Source organism: Scyliorhinus canicula, chromosome 6, assembly GCF_902713615.1.
Source record: "Scyliorhinus canicula chromosome 6, sScyCan1.1, whole genome shotgun sequence".
Taxonomy (NCBI): Eukaryota; Metazoa; Chordata; class Chondrichthyes; order Carcharhiniformes; family Scyliorhinidae; genus Scyliorhinus; species Scyliorhinus canicula.
In genome coordinates, this window is record NC_052151.1 from 1,604,245 (window position 1) to 1,629,245 (window position 25,001).

The 25,001-nt window shown below is 56.3% G+C and overlaps 1 protein-coding gene across 1 annotated transcript in view; it reads right to left on the reverse strand.

Moving 5' to 3' along the window:
• The window catches only part of klhdc3 (kelch domain containing 3), a 225,802-nt gene that overhangs the window by 36,460 nt on the left and 164,341 nt on the right, over window positions 1-25,001 (reverse strand). Inside the window, exons 5-7 of the mRNA XM_038798866.1 lie at window positions 12,701-12,717; window positions 12,466-12,584; window positions 11,142-11,274 (exon numbers count right to left, since the gene is read on the reverse strand). Coding sequence (XP_038654794.1) covers window positions 11,142-11,274; window positions 12,466-12,584; window positions 12,701-12,717 — 269 coding nt within the window. The remainder of the gene's footprint in view (window positions 1-11,141; window positions 11,275-12,465; window positions 12,585-12,700; window positions 12,718-25,001) is intronic.

The window sequence follows — 25,001 nt, forward strand, 5'->3', positions numbered from 1 at the left end:
TGTGATTCCCCCACACGGTGATGGGATGTGGGTCTGTGTCTGTGATTCCCCCACACGGTGATGGGATGTGGGTCTGTGTCTGTGATTCCCCCACACGGTGATGGGATGTGGGTCTGTGTCTGTGATTCCCCCACACGGTGATGGGACGGGGGTCTGTGATTCCCCCACACGGTGATGGGACGGGGGTCGTGTCTGTGATTCCCCCACACACGGTGATGGGACGGGGTCTGTGTCTGTGATTCCCCCCCAGTGATGGGACGGGGTCTGTGTCTGTGATTCCCCCACACGGTGATGGGAGGGGGTCTGTGATTCCCCACACGGGGATGGGACGGGGGTCGGGGTCTGTGATTCCCCACACGTGAGGGACGGGGTCAGTGTCTGTGATTCCCCACACGGTGATGGGACGGGGGTCTGTGTCTGTGATCCCCCAGACGGTGATGGGAGGGGTCTGTGCTGTGATTCCCCCACACGGTGATGGGACGGGGGCTGTGATTCCCCCACACGGGGATGGGACGGGGTCTGTGATTCCCCACACGGGATGGACGGGGGTCTGTGATTCCCCCACAGGGAGACGGGAGGGGGTCTGTGTCTGTGATTCCCCCACACGGTGATGGGAGGGGGTCTGTGTCTGTGATTCCCCCACACGGTGATGGGATGTGGGTCTGTGTCTGTGATTCCCCCACACGGTGATGGGATGTGGGTCTGTGTCTGTGATTCCCCCACACGGTGATGGGATGTGGGTCTGTGTCTGTGATTCCCCCACACGGTGATGGGATGTGGGTCTGTGTCTGTGATTCCCCCACACGGTGATGGGATGTGGGTCTGTGATTCCCCCACACGGTGATGGGATGTGGGTCTGTGTCTGTGATTCCCCACACGGTGATGGGACGGGGGGTCTGTGATTCCCCCACACGGTGATGGGATGTGGGTCTGTGTCTGTGATTCCCCCACACGGTGATGGGATGTGGGGTCTGTGATTCCCCCACACGGTGATGGGATGTGGGTCTGTGTCTGTGATTCCCCCACACGGTGATGGGACGTGGGTCTGTGTCTGTGATTCCCCCACACGGTGATGGGATGTGGGTCTGTGTCTGTGATTCCCCACACGGTGATGGGATGTGGGGTCTGTGATTCCCCACACGGTGATGGGATGTGGGTCTGTGTCTGTGATTCCCCCACACGGTGATGGGATGTGGGTCTGTGTCTGTGATTCCCCCACACGGTGATGGGATGTGGGTCTGTGTCTGTGATTCCCCCACACGGTGATGGGACGGGGGTCTGTGATTCCCCCACACGGTGATGGGATGTGGGTCTGTGTCTGTGATTCCCCCACACGGTGATGGGACGGGGTCTGTGTCTGTGATTCCCCCACACGGTGATGGGATGTGGGTCTGTGTCTGTGATTCCCCCACACGGTGATGGGATGTGGGTCTGTGTCTGTGATTCCCCCACACGGTGATGGGACGGGGGTCTGTGATTCCCCCACACGGTGATGGGATGTGGGTCTGTGTCTGTGATTCCCCCACACGGTGATGGGATGTGGGTCTGTGTCTGTGATTCCCCCACACGGTGATGGGATGTGGGTCTGTGTCTGTGATTCCCCCACACGGTGATGGGATGTGGGTCTGTGTCTGTGATTCCCCACACGGTGATGGGATGTGGGTCTGTGTCTGTGATTCCCCCACACGGTGATGGGATGTGGGTCTGTGTCTGTGATTCCCCCACACGGTGATGGGATGTGGGTCTGTGTCTGTGATTCCCCCACACCGGTGATGGGATGTGGGTCTGTGTCTGTGATTCCCCCACACGGTGATGGGATGTGGGTCTGTTCTGTGATTCCCCCACACGGTGATGGGATGGGGTCTGTGTCTGTGATTCCCCCACACGGTGATGGATGTGGGTCTGTGTCTGTGATTCCCCCACACGGTGATGGGATGTGGGTCTGTGTCTGTGATTCCCCACACGGTGATGGGATGGGGGTCTGTGTTGTGATTCCCCCACACGGTGATGGGATGTGGGTCTGTGTCTGTGATTCCCCCACACGGTGATAGGATGTGGGTCTGTGTCTGTGATTCCCCACACGGTGATGGGACGGGGGTCTGTGATTCCCCACACGGTGATGGGATGTGTGTCTGTGTCTGTGATTCCCCCACACGGTGATGGGATGTGGGTCTGTGTCTGTGATTCCCCCACACGGTGATGGGATGCGGGGTCTGTGATTCCCCCACACGGTGATGGGATGTGGGTCTGTGTCTGTGATTCCCCACACGGTGATGGGATGTGGGTCTGTGTCTGTGATTCCCCCACACGGTGATGGGATGTGGGTCTGTGATTCCCCCACACGGTGATGGGATGTGGGTCTGTGTCTGTGATTCCCCCACACGGTGATGGGATGTGGGTCTGTGTCTGTGATTCCCCCACACGGTGATGGGATGTGGGTCTGTGTCTGTGATTCCCCCACACGGTGATGGGATGTGGGTCTGTGTCTGTGATTCCCCCACACGGTGATGGGATGTGGGTCTGTGTCTGTGATTCCCCCACACGGTGATGGGATGTGGGTCTGTGTCTGTGATTCCCCCACACGGTGATGGGATGTGGGTCTGTGTCTGTGATTCCCCCACACGGTGATGGGACTGTGGGTCTGTGTCTGTGATTCCCCCACACGGTGATGGGATGTGGGTCTGTGTCTGTGATTCCCCCACACGGTGATGGGATGTGGGTCGTGTCTGTGATTCCCCCACACGGTGATGGGATGTGGGTCTGTGTCTGTGATTCCCCCACACGGTGATGGGATGTGGGTCTGTGTCTGTGATTCCCCAACACGGTGATGGGATGTGGGTCTGTGTCTGTGATTCCCCCACACGGTGATGGGATGTGTGTCTGTGATTCCCCCCACACGGTGATGGGATGTGGGTCTGTGTCTGTGATTCCCCCACACGGTGATGGGATGTGGGTCTGTGTCTGTGATTCCCCCACACGGTGATGGGATGTGGGTCTTGTCGATCCCCCACACGGTGATGGGATGTGGGTCTGTGTCTGTGATTCCCCACACGGTGATGGGATGTGGGTCTGTGTCTGTGATTCCCCACACCGGTGATGGGATGGTGGGTCTGTGGTCTGTGATTCCCCCACACGGTGATGGGATGTGGGTCTGTTTCTGTGATTCCCCCACACGGTGATGGGATGTGGGTCTGTGTCTGTGATTCCCCACACGGTGATGGGATGTGGGTCTGTGATCCCCCCACACGGTGATGGGATGTGGGTCTGTGTCTGTGATTCCCCCACACGGTGATGGGATGTGGGTCTGTGTCTGTGATTCCCCCACACGGTGATGGGATGTGGGTCTGTGTCTGTGATTCCCCCACACGGTGATGGGATGTGGGTCTGTGTCTGTGATTCCCCCACACGGTGATGGGATGTGGGTCTGTGTCTGTGATTCCCCCACACGGTGATGGGATGTGGGTCTGTGTCTGTGATTCCCCCACACGGTGATGGGATGTGGGTCTGTGTCTGTGATTCCCCCACACGGTGATGGGATGTGGGTCTGTGTCTGTGATTCCCCCACACGGTGATGGGATGTGGGTCTGTGTCTGTGATTCCCCCACACGGTGATGGGATGTGGGTCTGTGTCTGTGATTCCCCCACACGGTGATGGGATGTGGGTCTGTGTCTGTGATTCCCCCACACGGTGATGGGATGTGGGTCTGTGTCTGTGATTCCCCACACGGTGATGGGATGTGGGTCTGTGTCTGTGATTCCCCCACACGGTGATGGGACGGGGGTCTGTGTCTGTGATTCCCCCACACGGTGATGGGACGGGGGTCTGTGTCTGTGATTCCCCCACACGGTGATGGGACGGGGGTCTGTGATTCCCCCACACTGTGATGGGACGGGGGTCTGTGTCTGTGATTCCCCCACACAGTGATGGGACGGGGGTCTGTGTCTGTGATTCCCCCAAACGGTGACGGCACGGGGGTCTGTGTCTGTGATTCCCCCACACGGGGATGGGACAGGGGTCTGTGCCTGTGATTCCCCCACACGGTGATGGGACAGGGGTCTGTGCCTGTGATTCCCCCACATGGAGACGGGACGGGGGTCTGTGTCTGTGATCCCCCACACGGTGATGGGACGGGGGTCTGTGATTCCCCCACACGGGGATGGGACGGGGGTCTGTGTCTGTGATTCCCCCAAACGGTGATGGGACGGGGGTCTGTGTCTGTGATTCCCCCACACGGTGATGGGACGGGGATCTGTGTCTGTGATTCCCCCACACGGTGATGGGACGGGGGTCTGTGATTCCCCCACACGGTGATGGGATGGGGGTCTGTGTCTGTGATTCCCCCACACGGTGATGGGATGTGGGTCTGTGTCTGTGATTCCCCCACACGGTGATGGGATGTGGGTCTGTGTCTGTGATTCCCCCACACGGTGATGGGATGTGGTCTGTGTCTGTGATTCCCCCACACGGTGATGGGATGTGGGTCTGTGTCTGTGATTCCCCCACACGGTGATGGGATGTGGGTCTGTGTCTGTGATTCCCCACACGGTGATGGGACGGGGGTCTGTGATTCCCCCACACGGTGATGGGAGTGGGTCTGTGTCTGTGATTCCCCCACACGGTGATGGGATGTGGGTCTGTGTCTGTGATTCCCCCACACGGTGATGGGATGTGGGTCTGTGTCTGTGATTCCCCCACACGGTGATGGGATGTGGGTCTGTGTCTGTGATTCCCCCACACGGTGATGGGATGTGGGTCTGTGTCTGTGATTCCCCCACACGGTGATGGGATGGGGTCTGTGTCTGTGATTCCCCCACACGGTGATGGGACGGGGGTCTGTCGATTCCCCCACACGGTGATGGGATGGGGTCTGGGTCTGTGATTCCCCACACGGTGATGGGACTGGGGTCTGTGTCTGTGATTCCCCCACACGGTGATGGGATGGGGTCTGTGTGATTCCCCACACGGTGATGGGACTGGGGTCTGTGTCTGGATTCACCACACGGTGATGGGATGTGGGTCTGTGTCTGTGATTCCCCCCACACGGTGATGGGACTGGGGTCTGTGTCTGTGATTCCCCCACACGGTGATGGGACGGGGGTCTGTGATTCCCCCACACGGTGATGGGATGTGGGTCTGTGTCTGTGATTCCCCCACACGGTGATGGGATGGGGTCTGTGTCTGTGATTCCCCCACACGGTGATGGGATGTGGGTCTGTGTCTGTGATTCCCCCACACGGTGAAGGGACGGGGGTCTGTGATTCCCCCACACGGTGATGGGACTGGGGTCTGTGTCTGTGATTCCCCACACGGTGATGGGACTGGGGTCTGTGTCTGTGATTCCCCCACACGGTGATGGGACGGGGGGTCTGTGTCTGTGATTCCCCCACACGGGGATGGGACGGGGGTCTGTGATTCCCCCACACGGTGATGGGATGGGGGTTTGTGTCTGTGATTCCCCCACACGGTGATGGGACGGGGGTCTGTGTCTGTGATTCCCCCCACACGGTGACGGGACGGGGGTCTGTGTCTGTGATTCCCCCACACGGTGATGGGACGGGGGTCTGTGTCTGTGATTCCCCCACACGGTGATGGGACGGGGGTCTGTGATTCCCCCACACGGTGATGGGACGGGGGTCTGTGTCTGTGATTCCCCCAAACGGTGATGGGACGGGGTCTGTGATTCCCCCACACGGTGATGGGACGGGGGTCTGTGATTCCCCCACACGGTGATGGGACGGGGGTCTGTGTCTGTGATTCCCCCACACGGTGATGGGACGGGGGTCTGAGATTCCCCCACACGGGGATGGGACGGGGGTCTGTGATTCCCCCACACGGTGATGGGACGGGGGTCTGTGTCTGTGATTCCCCCAAACGGTGACTGGGACGGGGTCTGTGATTCCCCCACACGGTGATGGGACGGGGGTCTGTGATTCCCCCACACGGTGAGGGACGGGGGTCTGTGTCTGTGATTCCCCACAGGGTGATGGGATGGGGGTCTGTGATTCCCCACAGGGTGATGGGATGGGGGTCTGTGATTCCCCACAGGGTGATGGGATGTGAGTCTGTGTCTGTGATTCCCCCCAGGGTGATGGGATGGGGGTCTGTGTCTGTGATTCCCCACACGGGTGATGGGACGGGGGTCTGTGTGATTCCCCCAAACGGTGATGGGACGGGGGTCTGGGTCTGTGATTCCCCCACACGGTGATGGAGGGGTCTGTGTCTGTGATCCCCCACACGGTGATGGGAGGGGGTCGGTTGATCCCCCACACGTGATGGGACGGGGGGTCTGTGTCTGTGATTCCCCCACACGGTGATGGAGGGGTCTGTGTCTGTGATTCCCCCGCACGGTGATGGGATGGGGCTGGTCTGTGATTCCCCCACACGGTGATAGGGGATGTGGTCGTGTCTGTGATTCCCCCACACGGTGATGGGATGGGTCGGTGTTGTGATTCCCCCACACGGGGATGGGATGTGGGTCTGTGTCTGTGATTCCCCCACACGGTGATGGGATGTGGGTCTGTGTCTGTGATTCCCCCACACGGTGATGGGACGGGGGGTTCTGTGGATTCCCCACACGGTGATGGGATGCGGGGTCTGTGTCTGTGATCCCACCACGGTGATGGGATGGGGGTCGTGTCTGTGATTCCCCCACACGGTGATGGGACGGGGGTCTGTGATTCCCCCCACACGGTGATGGGATGTGGGTCTGTGATTGCCCCACACGGTGATGGGATGCGGGTCTGTGTCTGTGATTCCCCCACACGGTGATGGGAACTGGACTGTGATTCCCCCACACGGTGAGGGTAATGCCGGGTCTGTGTCTGTGATTCCCCACAACGGTGATGGGTGACGGGGTCTGTGCTGTGATTCCCCCACACGTGATGGGATGTGGGTCTGTGTCTGTGATTCCCCCACACGGTGATGGGATGTGGGTCTGTGTCTGTGATTCCCCCACACGGTGATGGGATGTGGGTCTGTGTCTGTGATTCCCCCACACGGTGATGGGATGTGGTCTGTGTCTGTGATTCCCCCACACGGTGATGGGATGTGGGTCTGTGTCTGTGATTCCCCACACGGTGATGGGATGTGGGTCTGTGTCTGTGATTCCCCCACACGGTGATGGGATGTGGGTCTGTGTCTGTGATTCCCCCACACGGTGATGGGATGTGGGTCTGTGTCTGTGATTCCCCCACACGGTGATGGGATGTGGGTCTGTGTCTGTGATTCCCCCACACGGTGATGGGATGTGGGTCTGTGTCTGTGATTCCCCCACACGGTGATGGGATGTGGTCTGTGTCTGTGATTCCCCCACACGGTGATGGGATGTGGGTCTGTGTCTGTGATTCCCCCACACGGTGATGGGATGTGGGTCTGTGTCTGTGATTCCCCCACACGGTGATGGGATGTGGGTCTGTGTCTGTGATTCCCCCACACGGTGATGGGATGTGGGTCTGTGTCTGTGATTCCCCCACACGGTGATGGGATGTGGGTCTGTGTCTGTGATTCCCCCACACGGTGATGGGATGTGGGTCTGTGTCTGTGATTCCCCCACACGGTGATGGGATGTGGGTCTGTGTCTGTGATTCCCCCACACGGTGATGGGATGTGGGTCTGTGTCTGTGATTCCCCCACACGGTGATGGGATGTGGGTCTGTGTCTGTGATTCCCCCACACGGTGATGGGATGTGGGTCTGTGTCTGTGATTCCCCCACACGGTGATGGGATGTGGGTCTGTGTCTGTGATTCCCCCACACGGTGATGGGATGTGGGTCTGTGTCTGTGATTCCCCCACACGGTGATGGGATGTGGGTCTGTGTCTGTGATTCCCCCACACGGTGATGGGATGTGGGTCTTGTGATTCCCCCACACGGTGATGGGATGTGGGTCTGTGTCTGTGATTCCCCCACACGGTGATGGGATGTGGGTCTGTGTCTGTGATTCCCCCACACGGTGATGGGATGTGGGTCTGTGTCTGTGATTCCCCCACACGGTGATGGGATGGGGGTCTGTGATTCCCCCACACGGTGATGGGATGTGGGTCTGTGTCTGTGATTCCCCCACACGGTGATGGGATGTGGGTCTGTGTCTGTGATTCCCCCACACGGTGATGGGATGTGGGTCTGTCTGTGATTCCCCCACACGGTGATGGGATGTGGGTCTGTGTCTGTGATTCCCCACACGGTGATGGGATGTGGGTCTGTGTCTGTGATTCCCCCACACGGTGATGGGATGTGGGTCTGTGTCTGTGATTCCCCCACACGGTGATGGGATGTGGGTCTGTGTCTGTGATTCCCCCACACGGTGATGGGATGTGGGTCTGTGTCTGTGATTCCCCCACACGGTGATGGGATGTGGGTCTGTGTCTGTGATTCCCCCACACGGTGATGGGATGTGGGTCTGTGTCTGTGATTCCCCCACACGGTGATGGGATGTGGGTCTGTGTCTGTGATTCCCCCACACGGTGATGGGATGTGGGTCTGTGTCTGTGATTCCCCCACACGGTGATGGGCGGGGTGTGTCTGTGATTCCCCCCACACGGTGATGGGATGTGGGTCTGTGTCTGTGATTCCCCCACACGGTGATGGGATGTGGGTCTGTGATTCCCCCACACGGTGATGGGATGCGGGTCTGTGTCTGTGATTCCCCCACACGGTGATGGGATGTGGGTCTGTGTCTGTGATTCCCCCACACGGTGATGGGACGGGGGTCTGTGATTCCCACACACGGTGATGGGATGTGGGTCTGTGATTCCCCCACACGGTGATGGGATGTGGGTCTGTGTCTGTGATCCCCCACACGGTGATGGGATGTGGGTCTGTGTCTGTGATTCCCCCACACGGTGATGGGATGTGGGTCTGTGTCTGTGATTCCCCACACGGTGATGGGACGGGGGTCTGTGATTCCCCCACACGGTGATGGGATGTGGGTCTGTGATTCCCCCACACGGTGATGGGATGCGGGTCTGTGTCTGTGATTCCCCCACACGGTGATGGGATGGGCTGTGTCTGTGATTCCCCCACACGGTGATGGGATGTGGGTCTGTGATTCCCCCACACGGTGATGGGATGTGGGTCTGTGTCTGTGATTCCCCCACACGGTGATGGGATGTGGGTCTGTGTCTGTGATTCCCCCACACGGTGATGGGATGTGGGTCTGTGTCTGTGATTCCCCCACACGGTGATGGGATGTGGGTCTGTGTCTGTGATTCCCCCACACGGTGATGGGATGTGGGTCTGTGTCTGTGATTCCCCCACACGGTGATGGGATGTGGGTCTGTGTCTGTGATTCCCCCACACGGTGATGGGATGTGGGTCTGTGTCTGTGATTCCCCCACACGGTGATGGGATGTGGGTCTGTGTCTGTGATTCCCCCACACGGTGATGGGATGTGGGTCTGTGTCTGTGATTCCCCCACACGGTGATGGGATGTGGGTCTGTGTCTGTGATTCCCCACACGGTGATGGGATGTGGGTCTGTGTCTGTGATTCCCCCACACGGTGATGGGATGTGGGTCTGTGTCTGTGATTCCCCCACACGGTGATGGGATGTGGGTCTGTGTCTGTGATTCCCCCACACGGTGATGGGATGTGGGTCTGTGTCTGTGATTCCCCCACACGGTGATGGGATGTGGGTCTGTGTCTGTGATTCCCCCACACGGTGATGGGATGTGGGTCTGTGTCTGTGATTCCCCCACACGGTGATGGGATGTGGGTCTGTGTCTGTGATTCCCCCACACGGTGATGGGATGTGGGTCTGTGATTCCCCACACGGTGATGGGATGTGGGTCTGTGTCTGTGATTCCCCCACACGGTGATGGGATGTGGGTCTGTGTCTGTGATTCCCCCACACGGTGATGGGATGTGGGTCTGTGTCTGTGATTCCCCCACACGGTGATGGGATGTGGGTCTGTGTCTGTGATTCCCCCACACGGTGATGGGATGTGGGTCTGTGTCTGTGATTCCCCCACACGGTGATGGGATGTGGGTCTGTGTCTGTGATTCCCCCACACGGTGATGGGATGTGGGTCTGTGTCTGTGATTCCCCCACACGGTGATGGGATGTGGGTCTGTGTCTGTGATTCCCCCACACGGTGATGGGATGTGGGTCTGTGTCTGTGATTCCCCCACACGGTGATGGGATGTGGGTCTGTGTCTGTGATTCCCCCACACGGTGATGGGATGTGGGTCTGTGTCTGTGATTCCCCCACACGGTGATGGGATGTGGGTCTGTGTCTGTGATTCCCCCACACGGTGATGGGATGTGGGTCTGTGTCTGTGATTCCCCCACACGGTGATGGGATGTGGGTCTGTGTCTGTGATTCCCCCACACGGTGATGGGATGTGGGTCTGTGTCTGTGATTCCCCCACACGGTGATGGGATGTGGGTCTGTGTCTGTGATTCCCCCACACGGTGATGGGATGTGGGTCTGTGTCTGTGATTCCCCCACACGGTGATGGGATGTGGGTCTGTGTCTGTGATTCCCCCACACGGTGATGGGATGTGGGTCTGTGTCTGTGATTCCCCCACACGGTGATGGGATGTGGGTCTGTGTCTGTGATTCCCCCACACGGTGATGGGATGTGGGTCTGTGTCTGTGATTCCCCCACACGGTGATGGGACGGGGTCTGTGATTCCCCCACACGGTGATGGGATGTGGGTCTGTGTCTGTGATTCCCCCCACACGGTGATGGGACGGGGGTCTCTGTCTGTGATTCCCCCACAAGGTGACGGGATGTGGGTCTGTGTCTGTGATTCCCCCCACACGGTGATGGGACGGGGGTCGTGATTCCCCCACACGGTGACGGGACGGGGGTCTGTGTCTGTGATTCCCCCACGGTGACGGGACGGGGGTCTGTGATTCCCCCACACGTGATGGACGGGGGTCTGTGATTCCCCCCACGGTGATGGGACGGGTCTGTGTCTGTGATTCCCCCACTCGTGACGGGGCGGGGTCTGTGATTCCCCACACGGTGATGGACGGGGTTTGTGTCTGTGATTCCCCCACACGTGACGGGACGGGGTCTGTGTCTGTGATTCCCCACACGGTGACGGGGCGGGTTCTGTGCTGGTATAAAGCGAGCTGTGATTACCGATGCCCCAGGGCAGGGCGTGTGGACCGTTGGACACGGTTGCAGCATTACCTGTTCTTGTGGGGGCCGTTTCCTTTTGGCGTGACATCCCCTTTCCTCGGGCCGTACGCCACCTGGTTATAAACCTTGAGCCCACTTTGTCTGAGCAGCTCCTGAAGCTGCTCGAAGGAGAGGGTGGAAAGTTCTGGAGAATTACAGCAGAGATTCCAATCGTTGGGACCCACTCTTAACACGCAGAGCTCCGAGCTGTGGCTTAAGAGCTGCCAATAGCAGCGGGGGATGTGACCTCCCCAACTCAACTCAAAACACCCACCAATTAATTCAGGGTTGGGGGCAGGGTCGTGGGGGGGAGGGGCAGGGTCGGGGGGGGGGGAGAGGGGCAGGGCTGGGGGAGGGGCAGGGCTGGGGGGAGGGGCAGGGCTGGGGAGGGGCAGGCTGGGGAGGGGCAGGGCTGGGGGAGGGGCAGGGCTGGGTGGAGGGGCAGGTTGGGGAGGGGCAGGGTTGGGGGAGAAGCAGGGTTGGGAGGGGCAGGGTTGTATCAGATAATAAGTATAATTATTAATAATAATCTTTATTGTCACAAGTCGGCTTATATTAACATTGCAATGAGTTACTGTGAAAAGCCCCTAGTCGCCACATTCCGGCGCTGTTCGGGTCACGAGGGAAATTCAGAATGTCCAATTCACCTCACAGCACGTCTTTCGGGACTTGTGGGTGGAAACTTTGGGCAGCACGGTAGCACAGTGGTTAGCACAGTTGCTTCACAGCTCCAGGGTTCTCAGGTTCGATTCCCAGCCTGGGTCACTGTCTGTGTGGAGTCTGCACTTCCTCCCCCGTGTCTGCGTGGGTTTCCTCCGGGTGCTCCGGTTTCCTCCTCCCACAGTCCAAAGATGTGCAGGTTCGATGGATTATATTCGAATTGCCCCTTATGTCCAAAAAGGTTGGTGGTGTTACTGGGTTGTGGGGATAGGGTGGGGTGTTGACCTTGGTTTAGGGTGCTCTTTCCAAGGCCCGTTGCAGACTCGACGTCGAATGGCCTCCTTCTGCACTGTGGGGATTCTGGTGTTCTGTGAATTTGAGCAGGAGGTACCTCCTGTGGATGGACTTCTGCAGCTCAGCCTGCCGTTGCTGCAGAGACGACAGAGAGAGATCGAGCGCTGCGATTAACAGCAATAGCAGATCCTCCAGCTCAACATGCACAATGGGTGTGGGCGCACCGAGAACAATGCAGACCCTGTGTCAGGAAGGGAGGTCAGAGATCACAGGTGATTGACGGACGGGGTAAAGGGCTCATGAGAGAATCACTGTCTCAATGACGTTAAAGCAATGTGCTCGGCTGACCCGAGCAGAGGCACCGAACAGACATGTTACTCACCTTCCTGAATGGCTGGTCCCCTGACCATCAGCCAGTGAAGAACTGTCTCCGAATCCTCACTCCCCCGCGACCCGCCCTCCCCATCTTCCTCAGAAGTCTCAATCTCCCCGGACCGTCCTCTTCACTCTCTGAAGTGATCTGACTGGGACCTTCCCCCCCTCCTGGCTGTCAGCTCCGATCCTTCTCCGCACTCCGACATCACTTCAGCTCCGTCCTGCAGCGAGAATGTGCTTACGGAGCATTACCACCCACCTGGAATAAACAAAACTAAACTTCAACACCATTATCGTGCTGTGGGGCACTGTCAATGGGCAGTTCGAAAGTCTTTCTCCTGAATCTGCACGAACTACTCAACACCAACACTTAGCACAGTACGAGGAGTGCTGCAGTGTCAGAGGTCAGTACTGAGCGAGTGCTGCACTGTCAGAGGGTCAGTACTGAGGGAGTGCTGCACTGTCAGAGGGTCAGTACTGACGGAGTGCTGTCTGTCAGAGGGTCAGTCCTGAGGGAGTGCTGCACTGTCAGGGGTCAGTACTGAGGGAGGGCCGCACTGTCAGAGGGTCAGTACTGAGGGAGTGCTGCACTGTCAGAGGGTCAGTACTGAAGGAGCGCCCGCTGTCAGAGGGTCAGTACTGAGGGAGTGCTGCATTGTCAGAGGTCAGTACTGAGGGAGTGCCGCACTGTCAGAGGTCAGTACTGAGGGAGCCCGCACTGTCAGAGGGTCAGTACTGAGGGAGTGCCGCACTGTCAGAGGGTCGTACTGAGGTGTTGCACTGTCAGAGGGTCAGTACCGAGGGAGTGCCGCACTGTCAGAGGGTCAGTACTGAGGGAGTGCCGCACTGTCAGAAGGTCGTACTGAGGGAGTGCCGCACTGTCAGAGGGTCAGTACTGAGGGAGTGCTGCACTGTCAGAGGTCAGTACTGAGGGAGTGTTGCACTGTTCAGAGGGTCTACTGAGGGAGTGCTGCATTGTGGGGGGTCAGTACTGAGGGAGCGCTGCACTGTCAGAGGGTCAGTACTGAGGGAGTGCTGCACTGTCAGAGGGTCAGTACTGAGGGAGTGCCGCACTGTCAGAGGGTCAGTACTGAGGGAGTGCTGCACTGTCAGAGGGTCAGTACTGAGGGAGTGTTTCACTGTCAGAGGGTCAGTACTGAGGGAGTGCTGCATTGTGGGAGTCAGTACTGATGGAGCGCTGCACTGTCAGAGGGTCAGTACTGAGGGAGTGCTGCACTGTCAGAGGGTCAGTACTGAGGGAGTGCTGCACTGTCAGAGGGTCAGTACTGAGGGAGTGCTGCACTGTCAGAGGTCTACTGAGGGAGTGCCGCACTGTCAGAGGGTCAGCACTGAGGGAGTGCCGCACTGTCAGAGGTCAGTACTGAGGGAGTGCCGCACTGTCAGAGAGTCAGTACTGAGGGAGCTGCACTGTCTGAGGTCAGTACTGAGGAGTGCAGCACTGTCTGAGGGTCAGTACTGAGGAGTGCAGCACTGTCAGAGGGTCAGTACTGAGGAGGCTGCACTGTCAGAGGGTCAGTACTGAGCGAGTGCTGCACTGTCAGAGGGTCAGTACTGAGGGAGTGCCGCACTGTCAGAGGTCAGTACTGAGGGAGTGCTGCACGTGTCAGAGGGTCAGTACTGAGGGAGTGCCGCACTGTCAGAGGGTCAGTACTGAGGGAGTGCCGCACTGTCAGAGGGTCAGTACTGAGCGAGTGCTGCACTGTCAGGGGTCCCTGAGGGAGTGCTGCCTGTCAGAGGCAGTACTGACCTCCTGACCCCCGGACTCTCTCACACAGGTCGCGTTCTCCGCCACAGCTGCATCGCGCAACTCACCTACCCGGAACCAGAACTCAATACAACCGGAAACGGAAGTGGATACACCGGAAGGAGAAAAGACAACATCCAGAACCGGAAACCGACAAAAGGATCCGCACCTGGAAATGGAACCCCCCGCGGTACTGGCCGCTGACCCCCCCCCCCCCCCCTCCCCCGCTAATGGCCACTGACCCCCCCCCCCCCTCCCCCCTCCCCCCCCGTGCGTATATGGCCACTGACCCCCCCCCCGTAATGGCCACTGACCTCCCCCCCCCCCCCCCCGGTAATGGTCACTGTGACCCCCCCCCCCCCCGTGTAATGGTCACCGACCCCCCCCCCCCGGTAATGGTCACTGACCCCCCCCCCCGGGTATGGTCACTGACCCCCCCCCCCCCCCGGGTATGGTCACTGACCCCCCCCCCCGGGTAATGGTCACCGACCCCCCCCCCGGGTAATGGTCACTGTCCCCCCCCCCCCCCCCCGGTAATGGTCACTGACCCCCCCCCCCGGTAATGGTCACTGACCCCCCCCCCCCGGTAATGGTCACTGACCCCCCCCCCGGGTATGGTCCCCGACCCCCCCCCCCGGGTAATGTCCCGACCCCCCCCGGTAATGGTCACCGACCCCCCCCCCGGTAATTCACTGACCCCCCGTAATGGTCCACCGACCCCCCCCCCGGTAATGGTCCCGACCCCCCCCCCCGGGTAATGGTCACTGACCTCCCCCCCCGGGTATGGTCACTGACCCCCCCCCGGGTAATGGTCACCGACCCCCCCCCCGGGTAATGGTCACCGACCCCCCCCGGTAATGGCCACCGACCCCCCCCCCCCGGGTAATGGTCACTGACCCCCCCCCCGGGTAATGGCCACTGACCCCCCCCCCCCCCGGGTAATGTCACTGTTCCCCCCCCCCCCCAGCGGGTAATGGTCACCGACCCCCCCCCCCCGGTAATGGTCACTGCCCCCCCCCCCCCCCCCGGGTAATGGCCACTGAACCCCCCCCCCGGTAATGGTCACTGACCCCCCCCCCCGGCAATGGTCACTGACCCCCCCCCGGGTAATGGTCACCGAACCCCCCCCCGGTAATGGTCACTGACCCCCCCCCCCCCCAGTAATGGTCACTGACCCCCCCCCCCCGGGTAATGGTCACTGACCCCCCTCCCCCCCCGGTAATGTCACTGACCCCCCCTCCCAGGTAATGGTCACCGACCCCCCCCCCCCGGGTAATGGTCACCGACCCCCCCCCCCCCGGTAATGGTCACCGACCCCCCCCCCCCCCCCCGGGTAATGGTCACTGACCCCCCCCCCCCCCCCCCCCGGGAATGGTCACTGACCCCCCCCCCCGGTAATGGTCTCTGTTTTCCCCCCCCCCCCGATAATGGGTATGGTCCTGACCCCCCCCCCTGGGAATTGGTCACTGACCCCCCCCGGTAATGGTCACCGACCCCCCCCCCCCCCCTGGGTAATGGTCACTGTTTCCCCCCCCCTGGTATGGTCACCGACCCCCCCCCCCCCCGGGTAATGGTCACCGACCCCCCCCCCCCCCGGTAATGTCCTGTTCTCCCCCCCCCCCGGGTAATGGTCACTGACCCCCCCCCCCGGTAATTCCACTGACCCCCCCCCCCCCCGGTATGTCCCGACCCTCCCGGTAATGGTCACCGACCCCCCCCCCCCCCCGGGTAATGGCCCACTGACCCCCCCCCCCCCCGGGTAATGGTCACTGTTCCCCCCCCCCCCCCCCCGGTAATGGTCACTGTCCCCCCCCCCCCCCCCTAATGGCCATGAACCCCCCCCCCCCCCGCCCCCCCCCCGGGTAAATGTCACTGACCCCCCCCCCCCCCCGCCCCCGGGTAATGGTCACGACCCCCCCCCCCCCCGGGTAATGGTCACCCCCCCCCCCCCCCGGGTAATGGTCACCGAACCCCCCCCCCCCCGGTAATGGTCACTGACCCCCCCCCCCCCCGGGTAATGGTCACTGACCCCCCCCCCTTGGTAATGGTCACTGACCCCCCCCCCGGGTAATGGTGACTGACCCCCCCCACCCCCCCGGGTAATGGTGACTGACACCCCCCCCCCCCGGGTAATGGTCACTGACCCCCCCCCCCCGGGTAATGGTCACTGACCCCCCCCCCCCCGGGTAATGGTCACTGACCCCCCCCCCCGGGTAATGGTCACTGACCCCCCCCCCCACCCCCCCCCCCGGGTAATGGTCCTGACCCCCCCCCCCCCGGGTGGTTGGTCACTGACTCCCCCCCACGGTAATTGTCACTGACCCCCCCCCCCCCCCGGGTAATGGTCACTGACCCCCCCCCCCCCCGGGTAATGGTCACTGACCCCCCCCCCCCCGGGTAATGGTCACTGACCCCCCCCCCCCGGGTAATGGGGCAATGGTCACCGACCACCCCCCCCCCCCGGGTAATGGTCACTGACCCCCCCCCCCCAAGTAATGGGTCAAGGGTCAGTGACAAGCCCTCCCAACCCCCCATGGCTAGTGACTGTCTTTAACATACCCTAAACTGGATGAGAAAAGTGAAGGGAGTAAGTCATGGCAGGGCAGTTTGACCGTGTGGGTTGCTCCTGTCTGATGTGGAAAGTATCTTCCTGTGTCCAAGGTGACCATGTGTGCAGGAGGTGTCTCCGACTGCAGCTGCTCGAATTCACGTTTCCAAGCTGGAGTTGTGACGGGAATCACTGACCATTGCCTCTGCAAGGGCGAGATCTTTGTACTTAGCAAGTATAGTGAGGTGGTCACACCGCACGCAAAGAGTGCCCAGGCAGTAGGGGAATGGGTGAATGGAGGGCTGGCAAGATGGTGCTGGAGGGAGGGATTTGGATTCCTGAGGCATTGAGTCCTAGTCTGAGATTGGGTGGAGCTGGACGGATTGCACCCCAGCAGGATCGGGGATTTGCTCGGGCTGCTGGGGCGGGTTTAAATTCGAGTGACAGGGGGATTGGAATCTGAGCAAAGAGTGACGAGAGATGGAAAGAAAGAGAGACCTAAAAGGCAAAGAAGTAGAAAGGAAAAGTGGAAGGTAGAGGAAATGAAGGATTAGCAGCAAATTGGGCCATAGTTTCTGAATGGAGCATTCACAATAAGGTAGACAAATTAACAAATTTATATACATGGGTACGGTATGATTGTGATTACAGAGACATGGGTGCAAGGAGACCAAGGTGGGAACCTATTCAAGATTTAAGAATGACAAGCAAAAAGGCTACGGAGGTAGCGTTAATTGAGGATAAAATCAATAGTGAGAGGATATTGTTTCAGAAAATCTAGATGTTGAATCAGTCTGAGTGGAGCTAAGAAACAACAAGCAGAGGTAAATGAGGGGAATTGTCTATCGGCCTCCAAACAGTAGAATAGAATCCCTACAGTGCAGAATTTGGCCCATCATGTCTCCGCGACCCTCTGAACTAGCGAGTTCTGTGGAGGTAAGGTTGGGGGGTGGGGTTAAGTAGGAAATTAAAGATACAAGTAAGAGTGGTGCGACAGTAATTGAAAATCTAAAAAGGAGTGGAGGGGACAAAACGGAATTACAGACTACCATCTGAAGTGGGAAAACTGCTGGAGTTTTCTATAAAGCATGTGATCACAGGAAACTTAGGAAATATCAACTTGCTTAAATAAAGTCACCATGGATTTATGAAAGAGCAATCAGACCTAATTGAAATAGTAATCGAGGAATATGTAGGTTTCAACTGCATGGATGAGGTGAAATGAAAATCGCTTATTGTCACGAGTAGGCTTCAATGAAGTTACTGTGAAAAGCCCCTAGTCGCCACATTCTGGCGCCTGTTCGGGGAGGCTGTTACGGGAATCGAACCGTGCTGCTGGCCTGCCTTGGTCTGCTTTCAAAGCCAGCGATTTAGCCCAGTGTGCTAAACAGCCCCTGTAGTGTGCTAAACAGCCCCGACAGCTAAACAGTCGAAGGTGGTTGTCTGGGAGGCTCTAAATGCGGTGGTGAGGGGTGAGGTGATCTTGTTCAAGGCTAGGCTAGACAAAGCGGAGAGGTTGGAACGTCAGAGGGTAATAGATGAGATGCTGGAGGTAGACAGGAGGTATGCAGAAGTTAGAAAAGAGGAACTCCAGACGAGCTTTGACCGACTATCAGGAAGGTGGTACGCCAATTGAGGCGAGCAAAGGGGGGCAGTTTATGAGCATTGAGAGAAGGTGGGCGTATGCCAGCAAGTCAGCTCCGTAGGGAGGCTGCGGCAAGGGGAATTGTTCAGGTGAGGGACAGGGCAGGGAAGTTGGTGGTAGCTCCAGATCAGATTAGAACATAGAACAGTACAGCACAGAACAGGCCCTTCGGCCCTCGATGTTGTGCCGAGCAATGATCACCCTACTCAAACCCACGTATCCACCCTATACCCGTAACCCAACAACCACCCCCCCCCCTAACCTTACATTTTAGGACACTACTACGGGCAATTTATCATTGCCAATCCACCTAACCCGCACATCTTTGGACTGTGGGAGGAAACCGGAGCACCCGGGGGAAACCCACGCACACACGGGGAGGACGTGCAGACTCCGCACAGACAGTGACCCAGCCGGGAACCGAACCTGGGACCCTGGAGCTGTGAAGCATTTATGCTAACCACCATGCTACCGTGCTGCCCAACAAGATTAACAAGGTCTTTGAGGAATTCTATGAGAGGTTGTACAGGTCAGAGTCACCTGTGGGTTCCCAGAAGATGCAGGAATTTCTAGATGGGCTGGAGTACCCGAGGTTAGGGGAGGGGGGACAAGGCTACATTGGAAGGAGCGATAGTGGAGCAGGAGATAAAGGATGCGATTGGGAGGATGCAGTTGGGGAAGGTGGCAGGGCCGGATGGGTTTCCGGGTGGAATATTATAAAAAATTCAAGGATAAGCTGGCACCCCTGATGGTGGGGATGTTTGAGGAGGCGATAGGGAAGGGGGTGTTGCCACAAACTTTGGGGGCAGGCATCAACTTCCCTGTTACTTAAGAAAGATAAGGTTCCGAGTGTGGGTCGTATAGGCCCATATCACTTTTAAACGTGGACGCAAAAGTATTGGTGAAGGTACTGGCGGGTTGGCTAGAGGAGAGCCTTCCGAAGGTGAGAGGTGAAGATCAGACTGGGTTCGTGAGAAGGGGGGCAGTGAGGACTGTGTGTGTTAATGGCGATTATGGGCGATTCCTGATTCCTTTTTGTCATTTGTTTATGTAAACATGCGGGCTGATGTTTGGGGTTTAATGGGAGGATGGGATCACTATTATTGATATGGGGGTTGACATATTTGTTACTGATTATTGTTTATTGTTGGTGGGTGCAAATTTGGGAGAAAATGTGAAAAAGGAGGAGAATAAAAATAGTTTTTAAAAAATGAAAGCAATCATGCTTGTCACACCAACTGGAGTCTTTTTTGATATAAGGCTTTTGATAAGAGGTTAACGTGCAAAATTAACATGCATGGGATCGGGTGTAGTTTCATAGAGTTTTTCGAGGAAGTGACGAAGATGATTGATTGGAATGGATTTGTTTATTGTCACGTGTACTGAGATACAGTGAAAAGTATTTTTCTGCGAGCAGCTCAACAGATCATTCAGTACATGGGAAGAAAAGGGAATTAAACAAAATTCAAGAAAATACATGAGAATACATAATAGGGCAACACAAGATATACAATGTAACTACAGAAGCATTGGCATCGGATGAAGCAGACAGGGTGTAGTGTTAATCAGGTCAGTCAATAAGAGGGTCATTTAGGAGTCTGGTGACAGTGGGGAAGAAGCTGTTTTTGAGGGAAGGGTGGTGGATGTTGTCTACATGGACTTCAGTAAGGCCTTTGACAAGGTCCCTCATGGTAGACTGGTACAAAAGGTGAAGTCACACGGGATCAGGGGTGAGCTGGCAAGGTGGATACAGAACTGGCTAGGTCATAGAAGGCAGAGAGTATCAATGGAAGGGTGCTTTTCTGATTGGAGGGCTGTGACTAGTGGTGTTCCGCAGGGATCAGTGCTGGGACCTTTGCTGTTCGTAGTATATAATGATTTGGAGGAAATGTAACTGGTCTGATTAGTAAGTTTGCAGACGACACAAAGGTTGGTGGAATTGCGGATAGCGATGAGGACTGTCAGAGGATACAGCAGGATTTAGATCGTTTGGAGACTTGGGCAGAGAGATGGCAGATGGAGTTTAATCCGGACAAATGTGAGGTAATGCATTTTGGAAGGTCTAATGCAGGTAGGGAATATACAGTGAATGGTCGAACCCTCAAGAGTATTGACAGTCAGAGAGATCTAGGTGTACAGGTCCACAGGTCACTGGAAGGGGCAACACAGGTGGAGAAGGCAGACGGCATGCTTGCCTTCATTGGCCGGGGCATTGAGTATAAGAATTGGCAAGTCATGTTGCAGCTGTATAGAACCTTAGTTCGGCCGCACTTGGAATATTGCATACAATTCTGGTCACCACACTACCAGAAGGATGTGGAGGATTTAGAGAGGCTGCAGAAGCGATTTGCCAGGATGTTGCCTGGTATGGAGGGCATTAGCTATGAGGAGAGGTTGGATAAACTCGGTTTGTTCTCACTGGAACGACGGAGGTTGAGGGGCGACCTGATAGAGGCCTACAAGATGGATAGAAGCTTTTTCCTAAGGTGGAAGAGTCAGTTACTAGGGGGCATAGGTTTAAGGTGCGAGGGGCAAGGTTTAGAGGAGATGTACGAGGCATTTTTTTTACACAGAGGGTAGTGGGTGCCTGGAACTCGCTGCTGGAGGAGGTGGTGGAAGCAGGGACGATAGTGACATTTAAGGGACATCTTGACAAATACATGAATAGGATGGGAACAGAGGGATACAGACCCAGGAATAGCAGATGGTTTTAGTTTAGACGGACATCATGTTTGGCGCAGGCTTGGAGGGCCGAAGGGCCTGTTCCTGTACTGTACTTTTCTTTAAGATATTGGCACAGATTGAGAATAGGTTAGCAGATAGGAAGCGAGTAGGAATAAATGGGTCTTTTTCAAAGTGGCAGGCAGGGACTCTCTGGGATCAGTGCTTGGGGACCCAGTTATTCAGCCTATATACAAATGAATTGGATGAGGGAAGTTTCCAAGTTTGCTGACGACACAAAGCTTGGTGGAAATGTGAGTGGTGAGGGGGATGTTAAGAAGTTTCAAGGTGACTTAGTCAAATTGAGTGAGTGGGCAAATCCATGGCAGATACAGAATAATGTGCACAAACGTGACATTATCCACTTCGGACAGAAAGGCAGAGTACGATTTAAATTGTGTGCCAGTGCACTAGACACGGAAAGCGAGCATGCAGCTACAGCAAACAGTTAGGAAGGTAAATGGTACGTTGGCTTTCACTGCAAGAGGATTTGATACAGGAGCGAGGATGTCTTATTGCAGCTGTACAGGATCTTAGTGAGCAAACACCTGGAGTATTGTCTGCAGCTTTAACCTCCTCATCTATATTTGCAGAGAGGGAATTCAGTGAAGATTCGCCATTCCGGATGGCAGGAATGTCGTCCGAGGAGAGATTGGGTCGACTGGACCTGTCTGTGTTCACTGGAATTTGGACCAATGAGAGGGGATCTCATTGAAACGTGTAAAATTCCGACAGGGCATGGACAGGCTGGGTACAGGGATAAGAACAGAAAGTTCTGGAAGAATGCTCTGAAGAAGAATCATCCGGACTTGAAACATGAACTCAGTTCCTAGCTCCACAGGTGCTGCTGGGCTTTTCCAGAACTTCCTCTTTTTATTTCATCCTCAATATTTTGCTTTTTTTCTGGATGCAGGGGTGTTGTTCCCTCTGGTTGAGAGGGTCTGGAACAAGGGGTCACAGTCTCAGGATACAGGGTAGGCCATTTAGGACTGAGATGAGAAGGAACCGCTTCACTCACTGAAGAAGGTAGTCAAGAAGGCATACGGCATGCTTGCCTTCATTGGCCGGGGCATTGAGTATAAGAATTGGCAAGTCATGTTGCAGCTGTATAGAACCTTAGTTAGGCCACACTTGGAGTATAGTGTTCAATTCTGGGCGCCACATTACCAGAAGGATGGGGAGGCTTTAGAGAGGGTGCAGAAGCGGTTGACTAGGATGTTGCCTGGTATGGAGGGCATTAGCTATGAGCAGCGGTTGAATAAACTCGGTTTGTTCTCACTGGAACGAAGGAGGTTGAGGGGCGACCTGATAGAGGTCTACAAGATGATGAGGGGCATAGACAGAATGGATAGTCAGAGACTTATTTCCCAGGATTGAGGGGTCAATTACTAGGGGGCATAGGTTTAAGGTGCGAGGGGCAAGGTTTAGAGGAGATGTACGAGGCAAGTGTTTTACACAGAGGGTAATGGGTGCCTGGAACTCGCTGCCGGAGGAGGTGGTGGGAGCAGGAATGATAGTGACATTTAAGGGGCATCTTCACAAATACATGAATAGGATGGGAATAGAGGGATACGGACCCAGGAAGTGTAGAAGAGTTTAGTTTAGACGGGCAGCAGGTTCGGCACAGGCTTGGAGGGCCGAAGGGCCTCTTCCTGTGCTGTACCTTTCTTTGTTCTTTGTTCAGAGGGTGGGGAACCGGTGGAATTCTCTCCCACAGAAGCTGAAGAGGTCAAGTCACCAAACATGATTAAGAAGGAGAAAGGGAGATTTATCGACTATCGGTGTTAAGGGATATGGGGAGACAACGCGAACAAGGTGTTGAGATAGAGGATCAACCTGATCATATTAAACATTGCACCAGTTTAATGGGCAGAATGGCCATCGCCTGTTCCTCCTATTTTCTATATTGTCAAAATTGATTGAGTGGGAACAATAGTGGCAGCTGTTCGAATAAGAACCAAATTGATTACTTTCTAAATGTTGATAAACTGGAACCTGGGCTGACGATGAGATTGAGGAGTCCAGGAATACAAATTGGTGAAAGGCCAATGGAAAGTCGGCCTTTAGCCCAAGGGAAAACAGTGGGGCTGAAATCAGGACATAACTTGCCGTGCAGGGAGGCAGAATCTCCCAAACTCTCCCCCCATTCTGAGGCTCAGCTGGAGTTCCCATGGCTGAGGTTGGTCGGCCTTTGTTGGATATGAGTTTTTATTCATTCTTGGGGAATGGGCATCACAGGCTGTGCCAGCATTCACTGCCCGTCCCTAATTGTTCTTGAGGGGGCAGTAGTCACCCACATTGCTGTGGGTCTGGAGTCACGTGTAGGCCAGACCAGGTAAGGACGGCAGATTTCCTTCCCTGAAGGACATTAATGAACCAGATGGATTTTTAACACAACCGACAATTGACTTCAGGAAGCGACTTCAGGAAGCGTAATGGAGAACATACCCCTGTCTACATCAATGGGAACCAAGTAGAAAGGGTCGAGAGCTTCAAGTTCTTAGGTGTCCAGATCACCAACAGCCTGCCCTGGTCCCCCCCCGCCCCCTTGCCGACATTATAGTTAAGAAAGCCTCTAGCGACTCTACTTTCTCAGAAGACTAAGGAAATTTAGAATGTCAGCTACGACCCTCACCAACTTCTGCAGATGCACCACAGAAAGCATTCTTTCTGCTTGTATCACACTTTGGGATGGATCCTGCTCTGCCAAAGACCGCAGGAAACTACAAAAGGCTGTGAATGTAGCCCAGTCCATCACGCAAACCAGCCTGCCATCCATTGACTCTGTCTATAATTCCCACTGCCTCAGAAAGGCAGCCAGCATAATTAAGGGCCCCACGCACCCCGGACATACTCTCTCCCACCTCCTTCCGTCAGGAAAAAGACACCAAAGTTTGAGGTCACGTACCAACCGACACAAGAACAGCTTCTTCCCTACTGCCATCAGACTTTTGAATGGACCAACTTCGTATTAAGTTGATCTTTTCTCTACACCTTGCTATAACTGTAACATATTCTGCAGTCACTCCTTCCTTCCCTATGTACGGTATGCATTGTTTGTACAGCATGCAAGAAACAATACGTTTCACTGTATACTAATACATGTGACAATAATAAATCAAAATCAATGGTTTCATGGTCATCCTCAGATTTATAATTCCAGATTTTTTTTATTGAATTCAAATTTTGCAGGAATTGAACCTGGGTCCCCAGACCATTGCCCTGGATTACTAGCCCAGTGACTATCCGGCTACACTGACCTGGATTACTAGCCCAGTGACTATCCCGCTACGCTGACCTGGATTACTAGCCCAGTGACTATCCCGCTACACAGCCCTGGATTACTAGCCCAGTGACTATCCCGCTACACTGACCTGGATTACTAGCCCAGTGACTATCCGGCTACACCGACCTGGATTACTAGCCCAGTGACTATCCCGCTACACTGACCTGGATTACTAGCCCAGTGACTATCCCGCTACACTGACCTGGATTACTAGCCCAGTGACTATCCCGCTACACAGACCTGGATTACTAGCCCAGTGACTATCCCGCGACACTGACCTGGATTACTAGCCCAGTGACTATCCCGCTACGCTGACCTGGATTACTAGCCCAGTGACTATCCCGCTACACCGACCTGGATTACTAGCCCAGTGACTATCCCGCGACACTGACCTGGATTACTAGCCCAGTGACTATCCGGCTACACTGACCTGGATTACTAGCCCAGTGACTATCCCGCTACACTGACCTGGATTACTAGCCCAGTGACTATCCCGCTACACTGACCTGGATTACTAGCCCAGTGACTATCCGGCTACACTGACCTGGATTACTAGCCCAGTGACTATCCTGCTACAC